We start from the raw sequence: 12,420 nt of genomic DNA, 5'->3' as shown, positions 1-12,420 counted from the left end.
GTCCTTTGGCCACTCAGTGTCAAACAAACTAGGCAAACCTTCTGCGGTACTCCCCGAATTAACGGGGCGGACAACTGGCTGTTGTGAAGGAAATAGCACCCAAGTGGCAGCCTATTTTGTAGGTACCTACACTTCCTCCTATCAAAAAGCAGCTGACCAAGACAAAAACATCAGGTGGTTTTGAGATCATGAGCAAGAGGTCTAAAAGATAAATTCCAAAACTTGTCTTATGGATCTTGATCAAACCACGATGATAGAGACGCAACGAGCTCTTAACCACATGAACCAAACTTTGTGGGTTTCAACGACTATAACTCTATTCAATGTAGTTTGCTTCCCTTCAAGTCCTCATTGCTTGGAATTCTCGGCTGTCTTCCGGAGTGTGGCTTTTCTTTTCTTTAACAATGGGTATGACGCCTTAAATCGATATCCTTCTACTGGGCTCCATGGTGGTTGGCACCACTTGGCGGCACAACCAAGGGTGTGGCGGGGTAGCACTCTTATCGTTATCAAGCAGAACGACCCCTGGTCCCATGGAAGCTTCCATCATCACCTCCGTCCCCGAGCCGCAGCTTGCAGAACAATGGAAGGAGCTTCTCTCCCGTACCAAATATTAGCCAAGACAGGCGCAAATTAGGAACCACCGAGATCCGGTGCCGATTTATGTGTTCTAGCCCATTTCATAAGTGAATTGCCGGTGCTGTTTGATAGGTAATCGACCGCGGCCCCGAGCCACCAACAAACAGTTGCCGTGCGTGCCCGCCACACACAGCCAACCTGCGCTGCTGCCTCGCTGGAGGCCCAAGTGGCGGGAGCTCACATTGTCTCGACTTTCTGCAAGCCGACGGCGTTGGATATCTAACCAACAATTTTTCCGGGTTTTTATTTCAGATCAGAGGCACTCCGCAAATAAATCCCCTGTCTATCCAGGACTACCTACTTAGGCTACAGATTCTGGTGGCAAACCGAAACCCCGCCATCCCGAGCGGTTGATATTGGAAAGCTCTCGCTAGGGGTTTGCTGCACCCCGCCAACGGCCATGTTTCCGACTTTCACCGGAAGCTCGCGCAAAGGGCGAAATGTCAATCTCAGCGGTCAAAAAGCGATAAACCCTTTCACTAGCACATCATGGGCTCCCAGCGCGGCCGTCGGGGCGTCCAAGACAGTGGCACATGCTCAAGCCGAGCGGCTACAGCGGCAACAAGAGCGGGACCGCCTGAAGGCTGCGCAACGCATCCAGAAGACATGGAGAGGGCATAGGTCGCGGCGGAACCTACGGATAGCACGCCGGCAGGCCATTGACCTCTTGTACCGTGGGCAAGGACAAGTGGACGTTGAACAGAGAACAACACAGGCGACACCCCTGGTCCTCAGCACATATCAAGCGTCCGACCGAGACGACCAGCAGCGGCTGTGCTTGCTCGCTCGCGATCTCCTACACACCAGATTTGCTTGTTTCGCACCAGGAGTCTTAGAGTTGCCTCGGTTGGGGCGATTGATCCGAATAGCGGCTTTCGCCCTTGACAGGTGAGAAGTGCCGAACTAATCCGATTTGACCGGAATGCTGACTCCGGTGACGGCAGGCTCGACCCTAAGATAGCGAACGAGCAAGTCCAAATCCTCTTAGAGACCGTTGTTGAGGCAACAAAGCTACGACCACAGTCGGTTCAACATTACCTGGGGATGCTCTACAGGGTACTGGGGAGATACTGCCGCGATCTCGGCCCGACCTCTCAAATGCTGGACCTCGTCCGAAGGGCTGTGGTGACACCGCTATCTGCTACGGCTACACCTGGTATGTGTCTAACTTCCCCTATGCTCGGCCGGTTTCACATCAAGTTGAGCCTCGGGCTAACCCCGCCTAGAATCGTTCACCCAAGCCGCCTATTTCGAGTTTGCAGCCTCGTTCTTAACACAGCCTGACTTAGCCTTGTTTGAGTCTAATGTTGAGCTTTTCTCGGCTGACTTGGATGTCGACCGGCTCTCGAAATCACTTCAAGATGGTGTGATCACGGATCGCAAGACGACTGGGTCGCAGGCGGGTCTCTTGTGGCTGCTTTCGCACTTCATCGTACTACAAAAAGTGAAAAGGCGCCTCGTGCTTCATTCGCATTCTCTACGAGTCTTATATTCCCTGTTGTCCACGTTGTCGACCACGATCCGGGCCGGGTTTGCGGCCTCCGACTTGAAAACTTCCGACGTAGCCAGCGATGTGGAAGTTATCCCCGGGCCGGCGCTGCCTTTGTATGTTTCTGACAAGCTCTCTTCACTAACAGACAGAGACGAGATCTCGGGAGTCCTCGAGAAGTTCACCTCGTAAGTTTACATTCCAACCAATGCCGGTCACAACCTGCTAATGAAACCAGGGACCACGGGGGTAGCTCCACGTCCGAGCTTGAGGACGCCGGCTTCCTCGCCGGATACATCCTCACCCTCATTTTCTGCTTTCCGACTCTTGGTGACGAAATTCGGATGCGGCTGTATCTAGCAGACATCCCCACCCGTCAAGGCCCCCTCCCTGCCGTCAAGTTCTTCTGGAATGCGTTCAGTAGGACGTCAATATTCTCCAAAATCGGGTCAGATCCTGATGCTGCGCTCGAAATTCTACTCCAGAAGCCTTCGTCCCAGACCGATTCTTGGTGGCACCGCGAGTGGCGCACAGTCCTCTTGTTTCTCGAGCTTTATATCTTTGTCCTTCGCCTAACCGACGATGACGACTTTTTCAGCGGCCTCAGTGTACCATTCCACTCGGGAGGCTCGAGTCCACGATTGCGTTTGAGCAGCCTCGGTCTTCAGGAGCTGAAACGCATGACGCTTTTTCTCAAGCACCTCGGGTTTACGCTTTACTACAGTGCTGCCGACTTGCTCAATTCGAACCCTAGTGACGCAAACATGGTCGATAGTTCGTCGGCCTTTTTGACTCGGCCTCGGAGTGTGGCCGGAAGCGACAAGACAGTGGAAGCTTTGCCTTTTGTGCTCACCGCCGGCGTCGATTTTGGCGCATTCAGAAATCTCGTTTCCACGGCAATGAAGATGCTCTACGAGCGGGATTCCAGACGTCAATTTCTGCCACCGCAGCATTGGCTAATGACATCAAAGTTCGACATGGAAAGCTTCCTTTCTGCTGTCGTGCTCGAGGAACAGAGCCAGCGTGAGCAAGCCGAAGCCGAGGACGAAGAGGATAACGATGACGCGGATGCAGCAGAGCCACCGGTGCCCTTCTCATCCAGTGGTTTGAGGATATCTCGACAGGCCCGAATGGAATGGATCAGGGCAGCGCGAAAACAAGCTGCACGGGATATTCTCAGGGCTGCTGCTGGCCCCAGGCTGGAAATTTTGCGCAACATGCCGTTTGTCATTCCCTTTAACATGCGGGTTCAGATATTTCGACAGTTTGTCCATCTCGACAAGCACCGGAGAAGGGGGGGCAACATCGATCCGGACATGTGGAGGTTATGGGTGCTCAACCAGCATGGTGGTCCGGCTCAGCCGACCCCCGCCGGCAGGAACATCATCGGTCGACACCAAGCGCAGATCCAAAGAGGTCGGATGTTCGATGACGCCTTGGAATCCTTCTGGGGTCTTCAGGACGGATTAAAAGAACCGATCCAAATCACGTTTGTTGACGAGTTCGGCATGCCAGAGGCCGGGATCGACGGAGGTGGCGTGACCAAAGAATTTCTCACGAGCGTGACGACGGAAGCGTTTACGCCGAACGAGGGCCTGTTCATCGCGAACAGCAAGAACTCATACTACCCGAACCCCTGTAGCATAGACCAGTCAAAGAACGCGCTTCAAGAGGCACAAATTCCCGAAAATTCTGAGGAATGGGCTGAGACTATCACGTCCCGTCTCCGGCAGTACGAGTTTCTCGGCAGAGTCATCGGGAAGTGCTTGTACGAGGGAATTCTCATCGACGTATCCTTTGCTGGATTTTTCCTCCTCAAGTGGGCCACATCAGCCGGCGCGTCCGACACGTACCGCGCCAACATCAACGACCTCCGCGAACTCGACGAAGAATTGTACCAGGGCATGCTGCGCCTGAAGAACTACCCCGGCAACGTCGGCGACCTCTCTCTCGACTTCACAATCACCGACCAGATCTCTCTCCCAGGCGAGCCATTCCGCACCACGACCCGCGACCTTGTCCCCAACGGCGAGAACGTGGTCGTGACCAACGAAAACCGACTTCTCTACATTAGCTACGTCGCGCGCCACCGACTCATTATCCAGCCTTACGCACAGACTCGGGCTTTCCTCCGCGGGCTTGGTATGATTATTGATCCGAGCTGGCTGAGTATGTTCAACCAAAATGAGCTACAACGCCTGGTGGGCGGCGACAGCTCCGAGATCGACGTCGAGGACCTACGGAAGCACACGGCCTATAGTGGGGTCTATGAAATCGGTGACGACGGCCAGGAGCACCCAACTGTGAAGCTGTTCTGGGAGGTGATGTACCAGCTAGAGGACCGCGAGAGGAGGGATGTGTTGAAGTACGTCACAAGCACGCCGCGCGCCCCTCTCCTGGGGTTTAGCCAGCTCAGCCCGCCGTTCAGCATCAGGGATGGTGGCAGGGACCAGGAACGGCTGCCGAGCGCGAGTACGTGCGTAAACCTGTTGAAGCTGCCGCGGTATGATGACGCGGAGACGCTGAAGAGGAAGCTGCTGTATGCTGTTACAAGTGGCGCCGGGTTCGATCTTAGCTGAGCGTGAGACATCGGGCGCACGAGGGCGTTTATTAGCGATGGCAATGGTATTGTAGCTAGCTTCGGTAGACTAAGGAAGCGCATTGGAGATCTCGAAATGCCTTACGATTATGTTTATGAGAGATCGCTGTTTTTACTCCCAAAGTACGTCAGTCTGTCAACCCACACCCACCCACTCTCGACCCATCCCTTCCCACCTCCCTCCTCAACTCAACACCGCCCCTCTCCCACTCTTCTCCCTCCGCTCCAACCTCCCCACCTCCCTCACTAACCTCGCCGGATACAACAACAAAAACCCCACCATCACCACCAGCATCGCCACCCCATCAAACACGTACACAAACACCTCATGCCCCCTCACCACTCCCCCCCCCTCACCACCACCACCACCACCACCACCACCACCACTCCCCCCCTCCAAAAGCTCCACCCCGCGCACCACGCTCCGCACAATCAACATCCCCCCCGCCACCTCCATCACCACAAAATACCCCAGCCAATTCACCCCCGGATCCGCCACCATCGCCCGCGTCGGGTCCCGCCGCAGCCGCGCGTGCGTGCGCCCGCAGCCGACGCCGACGAACACCCCTAGCGCGGCAAGCTGGAGGGCTAGGCCGGCGAGGACGAGGGCTTTGCTGAGGTGGAGGGCGGAGGGCGTGCCGCTGGCGGGGAGGACCGTGCCGAGGAGTTGGGTGAGGATGGTGACTAGGTCGAGGAGGATGTAGGTTTTGGTGGGGGTGGGCTGGAGGAGGCGGGTGAGGTGGTGAGAGGGGGGTTGTTTGGGAGGGGTGGTGGTGTGGAGAAGGGAGTGGGTGATTTGGTGGTGGGAGAGGTAGAGTGTTGCGGCGAGGAGGGGTGGGGAGACCAGGAGGAGCAGGTTTTGGAGGATCCAGGGGCCGAGGGTGGTGGGGTGGTTGTGGGCGGCGGCGCGCTCGAGATAGCCGAAGATTTGGCCTGGTTTGGTGGTTTGGTTGGGTTAGGGGGGTGGTTGGTGAGGAAGTGGTTGCTGGGGGTTATTAGGGTAATATAGGAGGGGGATAACGGCTTACAGATGCCGCCCAGGAGGAAGGGGATAAAGGTCCACGCGCGGAACCAGATCAGGTAGATGAGGTGGCCTAATGTGGCGGCGGCGAATAGCCCAAGGAAGAGGTAGGCGGCGACGTTACTTGGGCGGTACTCCCAGAAGACAATTACCATGGTCCCGTTGACCACGGGGCCGAAAGGGGGGCCGTCGTTCAGGGCCATGGTGGTTGAGAGCCGGCTCGACAGCTTGGCTGGTGTTGGGGGTTGAAGTGTAAGCCAGGAAGGGCAACAAGGATCACAATGAAACTGAGAAAAAGAAAGTATTCTGAATAGTTTAACATGGCGGATAGTTTTAAATCCCAACGGGGGCTAAAGGGTAGAAATACACAACAAATAAACGAACACTCCTTCGGGCGTCCAAGTCAAGTCTATACTAAGCCTCACCCTCCGATACCCGAGTCCGAAAAATGGCATTTTTTCGCTTAGCTTACGATTTGATTTGGAGTTTGAACAAGGTTGGCATGTTGAGACATCTCAAGATCAACACTGGGTCCTTGGATCCCCTTTGTCCCCAGTCGAGGCCGCGTCATGCACTGCGGGGCGGCCCGCTGCTTATACTTGCAACTCTGCCGAACCAAGGGTCAATAAATATTTCTCGCATCAGATGCGAAAAAGGGCAGCGGTCCAAGGTTGGCATCCCATATCCCATAGGAAAACATGACGGCAGCATCGTCACCATCGACCAAGAAGTCTATCCGACCCCACCGAAAATCACGGGGTGGTTGCGGTCTTTGCAAACGGAGGAAGGTCAAGGTTTGTCAGTTTTATTCACGGCCGGGCATGTTTGTTTCGCCTTTGGCTTTACCCCCGCGTCACTGCTTCGTGTCATTGCTGAACTGATATTCCCTTCCCGCCCCCCCCTAGTGCAACGAGGAGAAGCCATGCAGCAACTGTGTAAGCTTTAGTCTCCCGTGCGATCTTGCTCCGGGTGGGACGCGCGTCGAGTACAGCAAGGCTCCAGGATCTCGACCCCCTCGAGGCCGGCCTCGGAAAGTTTGGAGCGGTGAGTCTGCGTCTCTTCCGGCTGCCCATGGCCACAAACCGGCACCAACCACCTGCCGGAGTGAAACGGATTCCTCGGGGACACCATCACAGTCCCCCAGTTCCACGGCAACACCCAGCTCTCCGGCCTTCGATGCCGACCGGACGCGTATTAACCTTGACAATGCGGAGCTCCTCCTCCACTTCGTCACCACGACAGCAGAGACCTTCGCCGGCGGCGAGGACACGGGGATGCACCGGTTCTGGGCACGCAACACGCCGCAGATGGGCTTGAGCCATCCGTTCGTCCTCCACCTCATCCTCGCCTCGGCCGCGTTTCATCTGGCCTACGTAGCAACCAAGAAGAATAAAGGAACGGAGAGCGGTGATGACAATGGCCGTCACCAAACCCCCAGCGCTTACCTCTCTCTCGCCCGGCAGCACCTCACAGCCGGCGTTTCAGGTTTCTCAGCCCAGCTCTCCCGGCCCGGGCCCGACAATTGCGGCGCCCTATACCTCGGCGCGGTGCTGACGAGCTATTGCACTTTCGCGGCTGGGTCAACTAGCCGGGACGACCTGCTCGTGTGCACGGCAAGCGACATGGCCACTCCAAGTACAACCACTGCTTCTGCTTCTCCCGGCTCGTGGATGCCCTTCGTCTCCGGAGTGCGCCTCATGCACGAGTCCTTCAGGTCCGAGGTGCTGTTCGCAGGCCTGATGGCGCCCTTCAGGACCGGCTCACTGTCGGGGCAGCAGCTTGAACAACCCGTCTACGCGAGGGACGGGTTTCCGAGACTGGACTGGGAGGGCGCATTGGACGGGCTTAGGGGCTTCATCGCAGCTGCCAACCCAGATGGGGAATCTCCCAGGACGGCAACGGCATCACTCTGCCTCGCAGCGCTTGACGCCTTAATTGCGATCTACAGCGCCATCTACGGACGCCGTCTAGGCCCGGGCAACGACATTACACACGCCGGCCCCTCCGAGGACCAGTTCGTTTTTGGCTGGCTCTACCGAGCCCAGCCCGAGTTCGTGGCGTGCGTCAGGAAGCGCGAGCTGCATGCTCTGCTGGTTCTGGCGCACTACGCCGTGCTCCTCAACACAGATACGATCCCGGGGGGATGGTATATCGAGGGCTGGAGGGAACACATCGTGGCGAGGGTGGGCGAGTTGGTTAAGAATGATGGAGAGTGCAGCAAGTGGATAGGTTGGCCGGTGGCACAAGCAGTGCCGAATGGAGAGAGCGGAAGCGGAAGCGGAAGAAGAAAAGAGGGAGAGCTTGTGCCGGTTACCCAAGATATATTGCCTCCAACCAACCAAACCCCTTGACGGCACTCTGGGGTAACAAGCCCTTGCATGCTTGGCATCAATAAGCTCCTCCGGCTGCTCGCCGCGCACGGCACGCTTGTCCCGAAGTGGCTTTGGCTTGGCGAAGTGGCAGACACAACCTCTTCATTCCTCGAGCTGGCCTTTTCGGCCTTTTCGAAACTGGCCATGACGGTGCAGTTGGAGTTTCAAGACACGGGTTGAGGGCCCCTTAGCCGCCGGTGTTTTTTCTTGAGTTGCAAATTCTGAGTTGCTCGTGAAGATAGGGCTACTGCTGGGACAGTAAGAGTGCCTATGCTGGGCACGGAAGAAGCCTGAGACGAACCCCCCCTTTCAGCACACAGCAAGGCCGGGCTCACATAATCGGACTCACCAGACGGACTCACATAAACGCCATCATGGCGGCGCCAATACACCTCCGGGGCATGCCTCGTATGAGCCGCATCCTCGCCATCGCTCTGTTCTGCACCTGTATCCTTTATCTACTTTCCCATTATGACTTGAGCCTCGGAGCGTCACCGTTCCCCTCCTTTGGATCCAAACCCAAGGATGACATTCTCCGTTTTGTCAACCCCCTTATCGGGACAGCCAACGGCGGTACATTTTCCCCCCTCACCTCACTTGAACCCCCCCTTCACCCCATCTCACCCAACCCCCCTCACCACCACCATCACCAAAACCAAAACCCAAAAACCTAACCAAAAACCAGGGCACGTCTTCCCCGGCGCCACCCACCCCTACGGCATGGCCAAGCCCGTAGCCGACACCCTCTCCCGCGCCGAAAACGCGGCCGGCTTCGTGTCCGACAGCAACCCGATCCTCGGCTTCTCGCACATGCACGACTCCGGCACGGGCGGCCAGCCGTCGCTCGGCAACTTCCCGCTCTTCGTGCACCCGGGCTGTCCCGGCGACGACCCGTCGCGCTGCGCCTACTCCGTCATGGACCGCCCGACGGACCGCGTGGAGGGGTCGGTGTTCGCGGCGCCGGGGTATTTTACCGTCAATTTGACGAATACGGTGCGCGCGGAGATGACGGCGACGGAGAGGGTGGCGTTGTATCGGTTTGGGTTTTTGGGGGTGGGGACGGTGGATGTGAGGAGGGTGGAGGGGGAGGAGGTGGTGCGGGGCGTGCCGTACTCGCCGGTGGTGGTGGTGGATTTGGTGGATTTGATGAATAGTCGGAGTACGGGGGGGATTCAGGTGTTTCCCGAAAGTGGGCGGGTGGTGGGCCATGGGACGTATGGGCCGTCGTTTGGGGCGGGCAAGTATTCGGCGTACTTTTGTGCGGATTTTAGGGGGGCGGCCATTCGGAAGACGGGGACGTTCACGACGAATGAGGCCGTCGAGGAGCCCAAATTCTTGGATAGCGTTGGGTCGGGATATCATATGCCGACGGGGTCTGCGGGTGCGTGGTTGCAGTTTGAGGCTCCCGCGAATAACTCGCTGCTGGCGAGGGTCGGGGTGTCGTTCATGTCGGTGGACCAGGCGTGTGACAACGCCGAGAGGGAGATCCCTGATTGGCATTTCGAGAGGGTGGAAAGTGATGCCCGGAAGGAGTGGCGGAAGAAGCTGGGTGCGATCGAGATCGATGCTACGGGAGTGAGCGAGGAGCTGCAGACTACCTTTTGGTCGGGTTTGTACCGGACCATGCTGTCGCCGCAGAACTACACGGGGGAGAACCCGCTGTGGAACTCGACAGAGCCATACTATGACTCGTAAGTCGGGCTACCGAGAGAGACTTGGGGGGAGGCAGTTCGGTTGCTGACTTGGGGACAGCTCTCTACTGCATCTGGGACTCGTTCCGCGCTCAACACCCGCTGCTGACCATCATCGACCCCGAAGTGCAGACCGATATGGTGCGCGCGTTGATCGACATCTACAGACACGAAGGTTTGAGGCACTGAGCCCATAAATCCCGAGCGGGCCGCTGACAGCTCCTAGGAAAACTACCCGACTGCCGGATGAGCTTTTCCTAGGGCTTCTCGCAAGGAGGTTCCAACGCAGACGTTGTGGTAGCTGATGCCTTCATCAAGGATCTAAAAGATGGTATCGACTGGACCACTGCTTACGAGGCAGTCGTCTCAGATGCTGAAGGGTATGATTGATTCACCGCTCCGTCCCACAACCCCGCCCCATGTCCCGTTTGTGTGAACACACTCTGACCCCCCTCTCCTCCAGTCGAAACATCCGAACTTGGGGGCCTCTGGCGGGCGCGGCAGACTCATCTGCTGGGCACGAGGCTCGGGTACATCCCGAAGGACGACTAAGACCGCATCGGCACCGGCCTCATGAGCCGTAGCATCAGCCGGGGCGTCGAGTACGCCTACAACGATTCTGCATCGCCCTCATAGCCCAGGGGCTCGGCCACGAAGCCCGACGCCGCCAAATACCGACGGCGCGGCGGCAACTGGCGCAACTACTGGAACCCCACCCAGCGCGACGTCTTCAAAGACGCCAACGGCGACCTCACCCAAACCGACTTCACCGGCTTCATGCAGGCCCGCCTGACCAACGGCTCCTTCCGCTACACCAACACCCGCGCCTGCTCCCCCGTCCAGGACATGCACTCGTGCTACTACGACACCGGCCTCGACACGTACGAAGGCAGCCCCTGGTTGTACAGCTTCTACGCGCCGCAGGACATGGCCACCCTCATCCACGTCATGGGCGGCCCCGACGCGTTCGTCGAGCGCCTCGCCTACTTCCACACCAGCGGCATCTCCTACCTCGGCAACGAGCAGGGGTTCCTGCCCGTGTTCCAGTTCCACTACGCCGGACGCCCGGGGATGAGCTCCCGCTTCGTGCGCGAGTACATCCCGGGGCAGTTCAACGCGACGGTCAACGGCATCCCGGGCAACGACGACTGCGCCATGGGCGCGTTCAGCGCGTTCGCCATGATGGGGTTCTTCCCCGTGGCGGGCCAGGACGTGTATCTGCTGTCGACGCCCTTTTTTCCTGAGGTGCGGCTCAAGGCGAAGCAGAAGGGGAAGTGGGCCGTGATAAGGGTGCGGGATTATGATCCTGAGGGCGGGAGGAAGTATATCCAGCGGGCGAGGCTGAATGGGAAGGAGTATACGAAGAATTGGATCACCCACGACTTTTTCTTGAAGGGGGGCGTGTTGGAGCTTTGGGCGGGCGAGGAAGAGGGGAGCTGGGGGACGAGAGAGGAGGATCTGCCGCCGAGTTACCCTATCCAGTGGGGGGAGGGTCCGGGATTGGGTGAGGGATTACAGGAGTAACGTGTTAGGTTATCATGGTACATATATGAACAATGTATCGCTTGGAATTAGAAGGGCCGAACAGGGCCGAAGTGTATGTATGCACTGATCTGACGTGTTCGATGAGTAAACAGTTCTTCTTGACTGGGTATCATATCCTTTCTCGACCAAAGACAGTTCTTCTCACGTATTGCAAGTAAAAGCCACAGATTAATCCTTCGCCCACGGTGCCTTGGTCACGGCAAACTGGTTGCTCGCTGTCCCCGGCTTGCCCCGCGGAAACGCCGTCGGCGGAGGCGGCCCAGCATCCGGGGCACCCCCCCTCGGCATCGTTGGCGCCGAACTTCCCCCACCGGTCCACGGCGCCCTCGAGTACGGGATTCCGGGTCCCGGTGGCACCCCGGCGGTAGCACCGGGCATCTTTGTAGCTTGCGCCCAGGGGGCAGCAGTCCCCGGCCCGCTCCCGGCGGGGGAGGGGTTGACGTTACTCGGCTGGTTTGCCAAGTGCACCGTCTGCGCCGGCACAGCGGCCTCCGGATCGGGGTCCCATGAAAACAGCGACCCGAACTGGAAGTGCTGAACAACCGGGAATTTGGAGAGCACTTCAGCGTTGAACATCTTGATCATGCCCTTGTTGATCTTGCCCCAGCCGTCCCTGATGCCCGAGATATCAAACAAGATCGGGCTGTGCTCCCAAAACGGACCCGTCTTGACGTCGTTGATGAAGCCGATGGCCGAGAAGTACATGTTGGACTCGCGGTAGAGGTCAACCGTGGCGGGTTTGGCGACATCTGAGGGCCGCGGTGCGCCGGGAAGGGAGCCTTCCAACGGCATGGGCTCGGCTTCGGTGATAGGTCGTGTAAGCTGTGCCGACCCGAAGATGTACGGCAGAAAGGAATGGTCGTCGAGGCCCCATACGCCATGCGATCCCGCCGGCTCAAGGTTATATGTCAAGATCAACTTCCTCACAACCCTGAGGTACCTATAGCATACTTATCAGCACAACCCACATCCAACATCCACCACCACAAAGCACAACTTACGCCTCAAAAACCCCCAACACCAAATGCCTCTCCACCTCCCCATCCTCTCCCCCCTCCCCTCCC

The 12,420-nt window shown here is 57.8% G+C and overlaps 5 protein-coding genes across 5 annotated transcripts in view; 3 read left to right on the top strand and 2 right to left on the bottom strand.

Annotated features, from left to right (window-relative positions):
- Positions 1 to 404: 404 nt before the first annotated feature.
- CHGG_08925 (uncharacterized protein) lies at positions 405 to 4,707 on the top strand (the record flags this gene model as incomplete). Its single annotated transcript, XM_001226851.1, has 6 exons — positions 405 to 408; positions 712 to 751; positions 952 to 1,527; positions 1,695 to 1,795; positions 2,277 to 2,316; positions 2,367 to 4,707. 6 exons carry the CDS (start codon positions 405 to 407, stop codon positions 4,705 to 4,707), a joined length of 3,102 nt encoding a protein of 1,033 aa, XP_001226852.1.
- A 204-nt stretch (positions 4,708 to 4,911) lies between these two features.
- On the bottom strand, positions 4,912 to 5,951 carry CHGG_08924 (uncharacterized protein; the record flags this gene model as incomplete). Its single annotated transcript, XM_001226850.1, has 2 exons — positions 4,912 to 5,660; positions 5,756 to 5,951. 2 exons carry the CDS (start codon positions 5,949 to 5,951, stop codon positions 4,912 to 4,914), a joined length of 945 nt encoding a protein of 314 aa, XP_001226851.1.
- A 495-nt stretch (positions 5,952 to 6,446) lies between these two features.
- On the top strand, positions 6,447 to 8,099 carry CHGG_08923 (uncharacterized protein; the record flags this gene model as incomplete). Its single annotated transcript, XM_001226849.1, has 2 exons — positions 6,447 to 6,542; positions 6,654 to 8,099. The coding sequence occupies 2 exons, from the start codon at positions 6,447 to 6,449 to the stop codon at positions 8,097 to 8,099; spliced, it is 1,542 nt and encodes a 513-aa protein (XP_001226850.1).
- Positions 8,100 to 8,494: 395 nt separating this feature from the next.
- CHGG_08922 (uncharacterized protein) lies at positions 8,495 to 11,335 on the top strand (the record flags this gene model as incomplete). The annotated part of the gene is made up of 4 exons (XM_001226848.1): positions 8,495 to 8,693; positions 8,806 to 9,811; positions 10,275 to 10,341; positions 10,448 to 11,335. 4 exons carry the CDS (start codon positions 8,495 to 8,497, stop codon positions 11,333 to 11,335), a joined length of 2,160 nt encoding a protein of 719 aa, XP_001226849.1.
- A 189-nt stretch (positions 11,336 to 11,524) lies between these two features.
- The window catches only part of CHGG_08921 (uncharacterized protein), a gene marked incomplete at both ends in the record, with an annotated part of 2,895 nt that continues 1,999 nt past the window's right edge, over positions 11,525 to 12,420 (bottom strand). The window contains one exon of the mRNA XM_001226847.1: positions 11,525 to 12,296. Within this exon, the coding sequence (XP_001226848.1) occupies positions 11,525 to 12,296 (772 nt within the window). The remainder of the gene's footprint in view (positions 12,297 to 12,420) is intronic.

The sequence above is a fragment of the Chaetomium globosum genome, genomic scaffold, assembly GCF_000143365.1.
Source record: "Chaetomium globosum CBS 148.51 scaffold_6 genomic scaffold, whole genome shotgun sequence".
Taxonomy (NCBI): Eukaryota; Fungi; Ascomycota; class Sordariomycetes; order Sordariales; family Chaetomiaceae; genus Chaetomium; species Chaetomium globosum.
This window is presented reverse-complemented; position numbering and strand designations above follow the sequence as displayed.